The sequence below is a fragment of the Aotus nancymaae genome, unplaced genomic scaffold (assembly GCF_030222135.1).
Source record: "Aotus nancymaae isolate 86718 unplaced genomic scaffold, 86718_ANA_hifiasm-v0.15.2.pri h1tg000089l, whole genome shotgun sequence".
Lineage (NCBI taxonomy): Eukaryota > Metazoa > Chordata > Mammalia > Primates > Aotidae > Aotus > Aotus nancymaae.
Genome location: NW_026988504.1, coordinates 2,165,773 through 2,179,535, shown reverse-complemented (window position 1 = coordinate 2,179,535; position 13,763 = coordinate 2,165,773). Strand labels below are relative to the sequence as shown.

Here is a 13,763-nt window from a genome sequence, read left to right as displayed (position 1 = left end):
TCTCTGACCTGTGCCTCCAGCACCTCTGCCTGCACCCCTGAGCCACTGGGGTCCCAAGTGGGGCCTTCGGTGACCACATGCTGCTCCCTCGTGACCTCTGAGACACCCCTCTGTCCTCGTCTGCTGAGGGCCCCTCCTTGAGCCCGTAGACTCTCTTGCCTACCCCTGGCACAGTCCTGTGGCCCTGTGTTTCCCGATAGGCATCCCCAGCCTGGTCAATCCCACCCTGGGATCCGCCATGTCTCAGGACCAAGCCCAGCCCTGCTGAACCAGGAGCAAGCTCCTCAGGGAGAGGCTGCCGCAGCTCCCTCAACAGATGTCCTGAGCCCCAGTGCGAGCAAGGGGAACCCTTCCTAGGAGGCTGACTTAGCCTCCAGAGCGGGCAAGGCCCAGAGGCCAGATTCCCCACCAGGAACAGACAGGGCCAGCAGGTCCCTGTTCACCCCTAGTCCATGGGTAGGAGCTGGGGTGGGATCAGATGTGTCCCCTGGAACGTTTTGGAACATCCCAAGAGCTTAGAAGGTATAGTTCAGTAGCCAAGCCCACCAGGGTGGCCGTGGTCATGTCTTTCTAAAATAAGGGGTCCCAGGGATTCACAGGCTGCACCTTGACACTTGTTCTCCCCCCAGTTATCACGTGATACAGAATCAGCGCTCCGGTCCCCACGGCCTGGAGATACCCAGGAGACAGCTGCTCCTCCCTTCCTGGAGAGGCCCCTCCTGCCGGCCTGGGCCTGCTGGGCGCTGTGGGCAGGTGCAGGCGAGGATAGCGGCAGCACCCCGTGTTCCCTGGAGGCAACCTCGCAGCCTTGCTGCCCCAACTGCTAGGCAGGGGGCGCTGTGGAGCGCAGGCCTTCCACCTACTAGACCCAGGACAGTGGCAGGCGTCTGCGCCCTCTGGCGGGGCCTGGGCCCGTGACTGGGCCAGGGAGTGATACTGGGCTGTCAGTGGCCGGGGTGCTGCCGACAGGGACGGAGGGCAGGGAGGCCGGGCTGCTGGCCGCAGGTGCCACTGTCTCTCTGGAGGGGAATGCAGATCGTGCCCATGCAGGGGCAGCAACTGAGCTCCTGGGCATGTGTGGAAGAGCCCTGGGTCCCAGAGACCCACTTGGACAAGCCTCTGGGCAGGGGTCAGGGTGTGAGGGTGGCCTCCTCCCAGGGCAGTTCCTGATAGCTCCCTGGTGCTCGGGTTCGGGCCTGCCCCAACGTAGCCACGGGGCTCTCAGGCTGGAGGGGATGACCCTGGCTCGTGGCCACTGTGTTGGGGCCCTACTGCTGTGAGGTTGGTGTCCCCTGGCCATCTGCCCTGGTGCTGGTCCCTCCTGGCCTCTCCACACCCCCCAAGATTCACTCCTCTACCACCGATCTAAGCCAGGGCTCGGTAGATATTCTTAATGGCCAGAGTTCATGCTTTTGGCTCTGTGGGTCACGCGGTCTCCAGCTCTGTCACTGCAGTGTGAAAACAGCCATGAATGAATGATTCACAAATAGACGCGTAGCTGTGTTCCAGTAAAACTTTGTTTACAAAACAGGAGGCAAGTCCTCAGGCTGTGGTTTGTAGACCCCTGGTCTAAAAGAGCTGCTGTCCAGAGCCTTCTGTGGTCCCCCACCTGGGTGCCCAGCCACTGTAGAAGGGAACGAGGATGAGTGAGGGGAGCCGTGAAAGTTGGAGAGGCCCCCAGAGGTGCCAGAGACATAGCAATTTTGGCCCTGGGCTTTGGGGTCTGAGGTCCTGAGGATCCAGGCCCTGCAGTCTGTTGAGGCCAAATGACAAGGAGGGTCAGGGGCTATTGATTCACACCCAGGACTCAGGTGTGGGTGGTCCCCAGTCCCAGAACCTTTCACCACGCCTGTGGCTTCCTTATTCTTCATCCTCACTGTGCTCAGCCAGTCTGCTGTGTCCAGCAGGCTGCAGAGTGTGGCTGAGGGAGAGTGGGCTCCTGGGCACACAGGCGGTGGATGGAGCAGTGAGCCTCAGTGCATCTGACGGGGCCGACTTCCTGCCCTCAGCAGCCTGGCCTGACCCTCACTGGGCAGCAAGCTCCTGGCCACCTGGGACACCTTCCTGGCACATTGGGGTTTGCCCACCAGGGTTTGACCTTGTGTGCCCCTGTCCATTTCTCCTTCCTCCAGGCCCTGATGGGCCCCACGGGGATTGGGCCTGGGTTTGATCTCATCCCTGGAGGTCCCCCAACTGTACGGCTTCTGGTTGCCTCTTGGGCCCTTTTCCAGCAGCTGCTTCTGTGCGTTGGGGTCAGGGGGCTCACGGGTGGCCTATCCCACTGAGAGCAGCCCCAGAGGGTGCCTGGCCCTGAGCTGTCCTGACCCCTCCCTTCTGGCTTTCTCCACTTCAGGGCAAGGAGCTGCTGGCGCAGAAGCTGCCGCTGTGGCAACAGGCCTGTGCCGACCCCAGCAAGATCCCGGAGCGCGCTGTGCAGCTGATGCAGCAGGTGGCCAGCAACGGCGCCACCCTCCCCAGTGCCCTGTCGGCCTCCAAGTCCAACCTGGTCATCTCCGACCCCATTCCGGGGGCCAAGCCCCTGCCGGTACCGCCTGAGCTGGCACCGTTTGTGGGGGTGAGTCTGTGGCCTCCAGAAAGCGTCACGGGTGTGGGTGGGAGGGCGGCCAGGGTTCAGAGGCCAAGGGCCCCTGCTTGAGGGGCTGGAGGGTTCTCTTGCCCCCGCCTTGCCCAGGGTGGGCTTCAGTAACAGCCTGCTCCACTCCTTCCCTGCAGCGGATGTCTGCCCAGGAGAACGCACCCATCATGAATGGCGTGGCGGGCCCGGATGGCGAGGACTATAGCCCCTGGGCTGACCGCAAGGCTGCCCAGCCCAAATCCCTATCTCCTCCGCAGTCTCAGAGCAAGCTGAGCGACTCCTACTCCAACACACTCCCCGTGCGCAAGAGCGTGACCCCAAAAAACAGCTATGCCACCAGTAAGGGCTCCGCTGGGGGGTTGGGCTGGGGTCCTTGGGCACACCTCTCCAGGCCCTATAGTCATGCCACACCCCGGAGTTAGGGGCCTGGGAGACCCTGAGGCTCACAAGAGTGTGACTGTGTGTGTGCGTGCCTACATGTGTGTGGTACATGTGTGCCTGTGCAGCACTCAGCTCCCTGCTGTCAAGCCTCTGGTGCTTGGTGGGGACATGAGTGGGGTACAGTGTTATCAGGCTCCTGCAGGCAGCAGCCATGTGGGAGCAGGTAGCTGCTGTTCCGGAGAGCTTAGCCGTCCCAGGAATGCCTCGCGCTCATTGGTGCACAGGCAGCTGCGCTGTTGGCACCTCCACTAGGCTCCCTGGGCTCTGCTGCCAGCAAGGGGGGGGTGGGTGGGGCAGAGTCCCCTTACATGTGCCTTGTCCCAGCAGCCGAGAACAAGACTCTGCCTCGCTCGAGCTCCATGGCAGCCGGCCTGGAGCGCAACGGCCGCATGCGGGTGAAGGCCATCTTCTCCCACGCTGCTGGGGACAACAGCACCCTGCTGAGCTTCAAGGAGGGTGACCTCATTACCCTGCTGGTGCCTGAGGCCCGCGATGGCTGGCACTACGGAGAGAGTGAGAAGACCAAGATGTGAGTGTCTGCTGGGGCCAGGTCCAGGGGCTGCTGCCTGCAGCAAGCAGGAGGCAGGTTCAGGGGCCGCTGCCTGCAGCAAGCCTGCGGGGTGGCACTCAGATGCGTTGGGAGCAGGTTCCAGGAGCTGCTGCCTGCAGCAAGCATGTGGGGTGGGGCTCAGATGCACTGGGGCCTCGCTGTATCCAGGGGCTGCTGCCTGCAGCAAGCGTGCGGGGTGGCGGCTCAGCTGCACTGGGGGCGGGTCCAGGGGCTGCTGCCTGCAGCAAGCATGTGGGGTGGGGCTCAGATGTACTGGGGCCTCACTGTATCCAGGGGCTGCTGCCTGCAGCAAGCGTGCGGGGTGGCAGCTCAGCTGCACTGGGGGCGGGTCCAGGGGCTGCTGCCTGCAGCAAGCATGTGGGGTGGGGCTCAGATGCACTGGGGCCTCGCTGTATCCAGGGGCTGCTGCCTGCAGCAAGCGTGCGGGGGTGGCGGCTCAGCTGCGCTGGGAGCGGGTCCAGGGGCCACTGCCTGCAGCAAGCGTGCAGGGTGGTGGCTCACATGCGCTAGGGGCGGGTCCAGGGGCCGCTGCCTGCAGCAAGCGTGCAGGGTGGCGGCTCACATGCGCTAGGGGCGGGTCCAGGGGCCGCTGCCTGCAGCAAGCGTGCGGGGTGGCACTCAGATGCGCTGGGGCCTCGCTGTATCCAGGGGCCGCTGCCCGCAGCAAGTGTGCGGGGTGGCGGTGCTCAAATGCACTGGGACCTCACTGTATTCAGACTGACTGTGCAGGTCACAGGTTCTCACCTTAGAAAACGTGGGCAGCAAGAGCAAGCATGACCTCAGGTATTCCCACCAGCAGGCGTCCTCCCCCTGGCAGGGTTCTTTACTGCACCACCTCCCGGCAGGGGTCTCCCCAACAGGAGGGGTCTCCCCCCACGCCAGAGGTCTCCCACCACAGAGTCTGGTGACCTTGCTCCATCGCCTTCCTCTGCCACTCAGTTTGGCGCAGAACGTGGCATACCTAACACGTGTACACACTCGGCACATCTGGCCGAAGCCCTGTGGGTGGGGCATGAGTTTCCCGCAGTTCACAGATGCAGAGCAGGGCTTGGCCATCCTGAGACCAAAGCCTTTTTTCGATCTTCAACTCTTTCACACACCTGATGGGCTCTACAGTTTGGAGTTCTAGAAGTCACCTCATGGAGTCAGATGGGGGCTGCATCTCCCCAGTTTACGTGAATGTTGTTGCAGAGAGGCTGGGCCAGGGTGCCGCCCTCACTGGACCTGGGGGCTGCCTGGGTTGGGCTCCCTTCTCAGGGCTGTGTTTGTGTGGGTGTATCTCTTGGTAAGATGGGAAAAGGGCCTGACATTTGTGCCTTCCTGTGCCTCCTGGGGGATGCTGAGGGCAGGAGGTCTCCCAGGAGGCCTGGGGAGGAGGCTGAGGGCGGGGGTCTCCTAGGAGGCCTGGGGAGGGGCCTGAGGGCGGGGTCTCCCAGGAGGCTGCTCCACCTCTCCCAGTGGCCATTCCGGTCTTGCTTCTATCCGTGGCTTATCATGGTGCTGGGGCTGCGAAGCAGGAGTGATGGCTCTGCCTGCGCCCTGGGGCCTTGCAGTTGGGTCTGGTGGGGCCGGCAGCTCCCATCAGGGTGGGGCCAGCCCAGGCTGCCTTCCCCTTGAGGCCAAGCACACAGTGGAAGTGGGCTGGGGTCTTGGTCTTTCTGGAGCTCTGGCATCTGTTCCTCCAGAGACAGTGGTGCAGCCATGCCGGGGAGCTAGAGGGACCTGGGCTTGGATGGTGGTTGACGGGGGATGGTGGTCGTGGGGGATGGGGAGCCATTGCCTTACCTGGGGGTCTCCGGGCTGAGCGTGGCTCTTACCTGGGGCCTCTCTTCCAGGCGGGGCTGGTTTCCCTTCTCCTACACCCGGGTCCTGGACAGCGACGGCAGCGACAGGCTGCACATGAGGTGAGCGCTGGGCCTGATGGGAGGGCAAGGTCCCTAGCTCTGGAGAGGGGATGACCAGGCCCCTGGGCTCAGAGAGCTGGGCTGGGCTTCCGGCTCCTTGTGGGTGGAGGCACAGAGGTGCCCTGTGCGGCAGGGCCTGAGCCCTGGGGACACCAGTGCAGGCGGCAGGTGCTGTAAGGACCGCTCCTGGGCACCAGGCGTGCGGGGACCTGGCTGTCCCAGGTCCTCCAGGTTCTCCTAGCCTTCAGAGAATCACAGCTGAAAGCTGGTGGGGGGTGGGGCTGCTGGGAGGGTCGGGGATTGCCGTGGCAGCCCAGCCCCTCTAGAATCCTCCTGGCTCAGCTTCATGACCAGGAGGAGGGAGGGAGGCCAGACTGGCCCGGCCCATTGTCCCCAGGGCTTTGGCCTTGGCCTGAGATCAGCCTACCCGCATGTGGTGTGGGATAGGTGAGGGTGGGCCATCCAGGAACAGGGTGTGGGGTGTGGGAGGCCCGGCCTGCTGGGCCGCCTCTGAGTCTCTGTCCCTGCAGTTTGCAGCAAGGGAAGAGCAGCAGCACGGGCAACCTCCTAGACAAGGACGACTTGGCCATCCCACCCCCCGACTACGGCGCCACCTCCCGGGCCTTCCCTGCACAGACGGCCAGCGGCTTCAAGCAGAGGCCCTACAGCGTGGCCGTGCCCGCCTTCTCCCAGGTCAGCAAGCGGGAGGGCCCGCAGGTGGAACAGTGGGCTCAGCCTGTAGTCCTGCATTGGGGCCTCCGCTGACAGGCCAGGTGCCTGGGGGTCTGGGTCTCTTTGGGCAGCTCTGGCATGAAGACTCTGTGATTTGGGATGTGTGTGCACACCCCTGCTTGGACCACAGGCCGCCCGCCTTGCCCCAGCAGGCTTCCTCTGTGGGCACGCTCAGGCTGGGGTTGGCCCCGTCACTCATGGTGCCCTCAGCCAGCCACGGACAACTCTGCTGTGCCCACGGGGGCAACGTCTGGGCTGGGAAGTGGCTGGCTTAGGGGTGGGCCTGGACGCTGCCACCTCTTGGGAGAGCCAGGGGGGTCAGGGAAGGCCTGGCTTCCAGGGTCCCTTCCTGAGAGCCTCGGGGCTCCCTCAGTCACAGCCATGGATGGAGCACTTGCCACTCAGCCCTGGCACGTGGCAGGGCCCTTCCAGTCAGTGTGACCCTGAATTTGGGCTATCTGGTGCTAGCAGGCCAGAAGTGTAGGATCAGGGCCTGGGTCCTTGGCCCTGGCATGGGTCCCAGGAAGCTGCGGATCGTGGCAATTGTGATATCTAGGCTGGGGTGGGGTGTGAGGGTGCTTCGCAGCTTGCTGGGTCCAGTCCACCCCATCCAGGGAGGCTCCTGGGGTTGAAGGGGTGGAGACCCCTATTGGCCTGGGGCTCCTCAGCCAGAGGTTCAGTGTGGAATGTTAGCTGGGGTAGCAGCTTTGCTCCCGGAGCCAGGCTACAGGGCTGGGCCTCAGGCAGTGGGCAGAGAGAAGAAAACCCAGTTTTCCAAGATATGGGCAGCCTGGGTGACCGCTCAGCCATTGACCTACAAGTGAGGGGCCCCCAGGTTGACAGCCTGAGCTGAGGCTGCAGGAGGCGAGCTGGAGAGGGCCAGGCTCTGGGCTGTGGATGCCACAAGCTGGTCTCTGTGCTGGGAGAGCCACGGCGGGGTCTGCACCTGCCCTAGGCCCTGAGCCAGCCCATGTTGGCAGCTAAAGGTCATAGCCAGCCCCAGCCTCACACCTGGGCTCTCCTTCTCGGCAGTGTCACCCTCCCAGGGTCCGGGACAGTACACATGACAAATTTCCAGGAAACTGCAGCTGGGATCTGGGCCTGGGTCCCCCGGCCCAGGGGCCCGCCCAGGCATGGGTGAGGTGCTGCAGGTGCCCTGAGGGGACTCAGCTCCCTGGGGGCAGGCAGAGGGTCTCGGGGGGCCGGTCCTGTGTGTGCTTTGGAGTGTGCCACATGCACACAGTCTGAGTTGGCCACTGGCTGGAGGAGGCATCCCCATTAATTTGGGCAGTCATCACTTCACCACAGGGATCAGGTCTCCAAGCAGGCCCTTGAGTGCTGGGTCAGGAGATGGGGAGCCTTCCAAGGGAACAGGGTTTGAACCCTGCGCGGGAGGGATCACTGCGGGTGTGTACAGACACTGGAGGGGGGTGACCGCAGCCCTGTCACCTGGCCTGACCTGTTTCCATCTTTGCCCCCAGGGTCTGGAAGACTACGGAGCACGGTCCATGAGCAGGTAAGGGGCTTTCAGACCTGTCTTTGGGACCATGGTGGGTCTGCAAGAGGCTGGGTCAGTGCAGGTCCCTCTCTTAGGACCTGGGGTCAACTCTTCTTCCTTTAGGGCCCAGCCTGGCCCTTCACCCCTGCCAGAGCCGGGGACGCCCGCCAGGGCTTCCTGCTCTCTCCGAGTGGCACGGGAAGCCCCCTGGGCCCTGCTCCTCTTTCCTGGCATCGGGCCAGCCCCATCCATCTGTGTCAGGCAAGGGCAGGGTTGGGGAAGGTGGCCGAGGCCGCCATTGATGGCTGGGGCTGCAGCCTCCTCTACCCACGGCCTGTGCTCCACCCTTGTCCTGGGCCTTCCCCGAAGGAGCTACCGGAAGGGGCATTGCTGGGTGTGGGCGGATGCGCCGCCGGTGGCCCGCAGCAGTGTGAAGCTGGGCAGCCGTCCTGTGTTTTGTTCGCAGTGGCAGCGGCACGCTGGTGTCCACAGTGTGAGGACGCTGACCCCGGGCAGCCGCTGCTCTGAAGAGCTTCCGCGCCTCCCCCCTAGTCTCCGTCCGTTTTCCTCCTCAGCTCTCGCTGGTTTGTTCTTGGGTTTTCTTTCCCACCTGCCCCCTGCCTTTTTGTTGGTGACCCCAGACTCTGTGATCCCCCAGGGTCCATGGTGCTGCTCCATCCACCCCGTGTTCACGCGCCCCTCCCCATGTGTCCCAGCCTTTCGAGCAGAAACTGCCAGGCAGGACCCACCCTGCAGTGTCTGTGGCACTCACTGCTTTTCTCAGACTCGCCGTGAGCCAGGTCTAAAGTTTGAAGTAAAAGAAAAATATTTAAAAAAAAAAAAAAAAAGATGAAAAACAGGAAAAAGGACTTTTTTTCCTGAAAAACAAAACCCGATCTGCATGGACTCCGGTGTGCGCACCGCTATCTCGCATCTGACTCCCTGGCGCGCTGGCCTCTGTCCGGACGGGGAAGGTGTTGGGGTCCCTGGCTGCCCTGGCCCCCGTCAAGGGCTGCACAGAGAAAGGGGGCTTGTGCCAAGCTCAGGGGGCCTCCTGAGGAAACCGGCTACTCCTGTGAGGGAGGCCGGGCCCAGGCACCCGAGGGCTTCTCCCTCCGGACGCCAAGGGCCAGGTGTACATAGAGCAGAGAGGCAGGGTGGCCTTGCCTCCTGTTGGGCACCGGCAGGAGCGAGGTCTGGGACGGGCGCTGCCCGGCTGCACATGGACATTCCAAAGACCTCCAGAGACCACCCCACCCCCACATTCCTTTGACCAGCCTTGTGAGGGCATTGAGGCTGCCCCGGGCTACCTGGCTGCCCTGGGGCAGGGTGTGCAGCCTGGGCCTGGCCAGGGGAGGGCAGCTCTGGGCACGCCACACCCAGGCCTCCCACCTGGGAGAAGCAGGCAGTCCCTGCCTGGTTCTTCCTAAACGCTCTCGTCTTTTTGTGTGTCTTGGTGACTTTGGAAACAAACACAGTGGACTCAGTGGCTACTGGTATTGTCTCTTCACACACTGAACTCTGGGGAGTGGGCGCAGGCACAGCCCGGCCCCGCCTGCCTGCCGGTGGGAGCCCCGGGAAGCTGAGACGCTCCTTTATCTGACGTGGTTTAGCAAAAGCCTCCCGAACAGCTCCCCGTGGACTGGGACGTGGCTGGTAGTGTTTGTGTGGGAGCAGCTCAAGCCGCGGACTGCACGACATTAAGGAAAACATGGCCGGACCGGGCCCTGTGTAGAGACCCTTCCGCACTGGCGCTCCCGTTGCACTAAAGATTTCAAATCCAGGGGACTCCATGCTCAATGGATGAATGTAGACACAAAACAGCAACACTTGTATGAAGATGTAAAGTGCTCAACATATTTTTTCCTGTTTCCTTTCCTTTTTTTAAAATCGGAATTGTGCCCTGTACTGCAGTTACTTGTTGGAATAAAAGTTTTATTTATTGCACGAGTTGGGTATGGACCTCTTTCCGGTACCCGGCGTGCGTCTGGGCCATGGGGGCCCCGCCTCGTGCCCGTTTCTGCCAGGTACTTTCTCGGCACTCAGTCACCTGCTAGAATAACCTGGGCTTGCAAACAGTGCCAGCCTGGTGACGGTCGCTCACTCTGACAGGGTTCTGGGGGGCCTGTCGCCCCCGGGGAGAGTGCGGGCTTCCCGTGACTGAGGCAGGCTCCTGGCTCCCTCCAGGCCCATGTGCAAGGCAGGCTCCGCAGGCGCCGTCCGTCTGGGAGAGCCGGAGCCCCGGCCGTGTGCTGGCTCCGCATGCTCCGGGGTCCTAGGTCTCCTCCGGGCAGCTCGCCCGTGGCCCCCTCCTCTGCGCCGAGTCCTCAGACCCCATGCCGCCTCCAACCGAGCCTTGTGTTTCCTTGCAGCGCTGATGTGGAAGTGGCCAGATTCTGAGCCGCCTGACTAGAGTTAGTAAGTTGCCTGACGTTCTCGTGCGGTCAGTGGCCTCTCCAGCGGCTCTACACGGGCCCTCTGGCCTCAGCCACGCAGCCTGGGTGGGGAAGGCCCAGCTGCCTGGTGGGGCTGGGGGTCCGCTGAGTCTGCCTCTTGCTCTGGGTGTCGGGTCTTCTCTCCCAGGTTCCCTCCTTGGGTTCATGGTCTCCTTCCCCTCATCCTGGAAGCTTGTGGGCTCTGGCTGGCTGTGCCTGGGGCTCCCCGCCTGTTGGGTGTGGCTCTGGCCCTGACCCTCTATCTGGTCCTCTCCCGGGCGCTTCAGTTACAGTCAAAGGGTGACTCTGGGAAGCAGCTGCAGGCCGGGCCTTTCCCGCCTGACCCGCAGTGCTGGCTTGGGCTCCTCTGGGTGTATGCCTTTGGGACTGTGGTTGAGGTCCTGGGGACAGCCTGGGGGAGCTCCATGGCCGCTGGGACATGCTTCTTCTGTCCCCCAAGCCCCACAGCGTGGTCCCAAGACACTGGCTGCATCCTGTCTGGCTCTGCAGACGTGGAGGCCGCTGGGTCCAGGTTGGAGCTGATGCTCACTCCAGGGTGCTGGGCCTCTATGGCTCCACTTCCGGTGGGACTCTGGAGTCAGGGTCTGAGCCCGTTTCCTCCAGGGTTGAGGGGGCCACTTCCCTGGTTTCCAGTGTATACTTGGGATGTGCCAGGCTGTGCAGGAGCAGGCCCTCTGCCCTCAGGGGGGGCTCTTGCCCACACCTTCCAATCCCCAGCACCTGTGTCTGGGCAGGTCCTGCTTCCCACCACTCTCCTGTCCCCAAGCTGCTGGGAGGGTGGCTCTGCAGAGCCAGTGTCCCCATCCTTCACAAAGGATGGCAGTCCCCAAGTCACCCTGTGGTCACAGCAGGCATTGCGACCCATGGGCAGCCAGGCTACAGGCAGATCAGGGACCCTGTCTGGTGTCGCTGCCTTTCTGTGGTTGAGATTCAGGACGAGTTCTGGAGGTTTGCAGAAAACTGCTCCTGAAGCTTGGGGACTGGATGGAGATGCACTGGGCTGGTCCTGGCTGCCACCTTGCCTTCCTCTTCCATCTTCCTCCCTTCCGAGACCCCCTACTGCCCCAGGTCCCTCTGAGCTGAGGGGGCTGTGCTGCCCTTGCCTGGTGAGGCTTGGGAGGGGTGAAGGCTCGGAGGTGAGGCTGGCACAGCCTCTGTCAGGGACCACATCCCTCGGTGGAGGGCAGAGACCCAGGTAGCAGTGCCAGTAGGGCGGTGGTGCTCATCTCAGCCCAGCACTGCTCCCCAGCGCTAGGGGTGTCTCCTGGCCACGCCATCAGCCTGGTCTGACAACTCAGCTGGGGTTGGGGGTGTCGAAAGCCACTTGCGGTTGGTCAAGGGACTCCCTCAGCCGTCGCCACCCTGCCGTGCCCCAGCTTTGGGCCCTGGGAAGGGGGTCTTGGAATGAGAGTGGAGGGCTGAGTGCCCCTCGCCACTGTCCACACTCCTTGTCAGTGGACGGCCAAGCACTCACGCTGGACTGGATTCCAGAAGGGCCGACCTTCTGAAGACACGGAGGACAGTTGATGTGGAGGAGGCAGATCAGGTGCTGTCCGCCCACTTCCGGTCCGGCATCACCTAACTGGTCAAAACACACTTTGTGATGGCTCCGTTTCTTCTCGGCATCTTTCTGTTTCACGTTCAAGTCGTTGGTTCAGGAAACGATCCTAGGTAGCTGCCCACATTCCAAAGCGCACCTAGGTTCTGCGGGGCTGCAGCGGGAAACTGCTGTCCCGCAGGGAGCTGGACTCTGGGGATGGGATCCCTGAGACATGCCAAGAGCCACCCATGGGCTGGCGGGGGGGTCCCAACCCCTCAAACTCCAAGCTGTGAGAGACCCCCTGACCAGCTCCTTCCTGGCAGACGTGCCCACGCCCAGCCCTCCTGGCCACGGCTGGTTTTGTGGCCCTGGGTCATGCCTTGTGTAAAAGCTGCCAGTTGGCTGGGCACAGTGGCCCATGCCTGTAATCCCAGCACTTTGAGGCAGGCGAGAGGATCTCTTGAGCCTAGGAGTTTGAGATCAGCCTGGGTAACATAGGGAGACCCCCGTCTCAACAGGAAAAAAATTTTAATTAGCCAGGCATGGTGGCATGCCCCTGTAGTCCCAGCTTCTTGGGAGGCTGAGGTGGGAGGATTGCTTGAGCCTAGAGGTAGAGGTTGCAGTGAGCTATAACTGCGCCACTGCACTCCAGCCTGGAGGACAGAGCACCAAAATAATACAATTTAAAAATTACAAAAGCCACTGGTCACCCCTGCGGCCTTGCTTAGGAGGCTCTGATGGGTGGCTCTCAGTGAGGAGAAAGAGCCCAGAGCCTCTGTATCCTGAGGCCAGCACCCTGCCCACCCCGCAGCTCCCCAAATGCAACGCAGGCCTCCTCAGGGCCGTCCGTTCTTGGATGTGTCTGGTGACTTTCCTTTGCCAGCTCAAGAGGTGCTGGTGGTGTCACTGGGTAGTTGGTGAGAGGTGCTGGTGGTGTCACTGGGTAGTTGGTGAGGTGCTGGTGCTGTCACTGGGTAGTGAGAGGTGCTGGTGGTGTCACTGGGTAGTTGGTGAGAGGTGCTGGTGGTGTCACTGGGTAGTTGGTGAGGTGCTGGTGGTGTCACTGGGTACTTGGTGAGAGGTGCTGGTGGTGTCACTGGGTACTTGGTGAGAGGTGCTGGTGCTGTCACTGGGTACTTGGTGAGAGGTGCTGGTGCTGTCACTGGGTACTTGGTGAGAGGTGCTGGTGGTGTCACTGGGTACTTGGTGAGAGGTGCTGTGCTGTCACTGGGTAGTTGGTGAGAGGTGCTGTGCTGTCACTGGGTCCTTGGTGAGAGGTGCTGTGCTGTCACTGGGTAGTTGGTGAGAGGTGCTGGTGGTGTCACTAGGTGTACTTGGTGAGAGGTGCTGGTGGTGTCACTGGGTACTGGGTAAGAGGTGCTGGTGCTGTCACTGGGTACTGGGTGAGAGGTGCTGGTGGTGTCACTGGGTAGTTGGTGAGGTGCTGGTGGTGTCACTGGGTACTGGGTGAGAGGTGCTGGTGCTGTCACTGGGTACTGGGTGAGAGGTGCTGGTGGTGTCACTGGGTACTTGGTGAGAGGTGCTGGTGGTGTCACTGGGTACTTGGTAAGAGGTGCTGGTGGTGTCACTGGGTACTGGGTGAGAGGTGCTGGTGCTGTCACTGGGTCCTTGGTGAGAGGTGCTGTGCTGTCACTGGGTAATTGGTGAGAGGTGCTGTGCTGTCACTGGGTAGTTGGTGAGAGGTGCTGGTGGTGTCACTAGGTGTACTTGGTGAGAGGTGCTGGTGGTGTCACTGGGTACTGGGTAAGAGGTGCTGGTGCTGTCACTGGGTACTGGGTGAGAGGTGCTGGTGGTGTCACTGGGTAGTTGGTGAGGTGCTGGTGGTGTCACTGGGTACTGGGTGAGAGGTGCTGGTGCTGTCACTGGGTACTGGGTGAGAGGTGCTGGTGCTGTCACTGGGTACTGGGTGAGAGGTGCTGGTGGTGTCACTGGGTACTGGGTGAGAGGTGCTGGTGCTGTCACTGGGTACTGGGTGAGAGGTGCTGGTGCTGTCACTGGGTACTT

The 13,763-nt window shown here is 62.3% G+C and overlaps 1 protein-coding gene across 6 annotated transcripts in view; it reads left to right on the top strand.

Annotated features, from left to right (window-relative positions):
* BAIAP2 (BAR/IMD domain containing adaptor protein 2) overlaps positions 1 to 13,763 on the top strand; it is a 77,706-nt gene that overhangs the window by 60,786 nt on the left and 3,157 nt on the right. The window contains exons 8-14 of one of the 6 annotated variants that reach the window (XM_064369561.1): positions 2,354 to 2,575; positions 2,734 to 2,935; positions 3,365 to 3,566; positions 5,444 to 5,512; positions 6,043 to 6,205; positions 7,726 to 7,760; positions 10,115 to 10,160. In XM_064369561.1, the coding sequence (XP_064225631.1) occupies positions 2,354 to 2,575; positions 2,734 to 2,935; positions 3,365 to 3,566; positions 5,444 to 5,512; positions 6,043 to 6,205; positions 7,726 to 7,760; positions 10,115 to 10,142 (921 nt within the window). In that variant the 3' untranslated portion in view covers positions 10,143 to 10,160. Of the gene's footprint in view, positions 1 to 2,353; positions 2,576 to 2,733; positions 2,936 to 3,361; positions 3,567 to 5,443; positions 5,513 to 6,042; positions 6,206 to 7,725; positions 7,761 to 8,208; positions 8,515 to 10,114; positions 10,161 to 13,763 lie in introns of those variants that run through there. The other 5 variants (XM_064369560.1, XM_064369559.1, XM_064369558.1 and 2 more) reach the window with 5 other exon arrangements.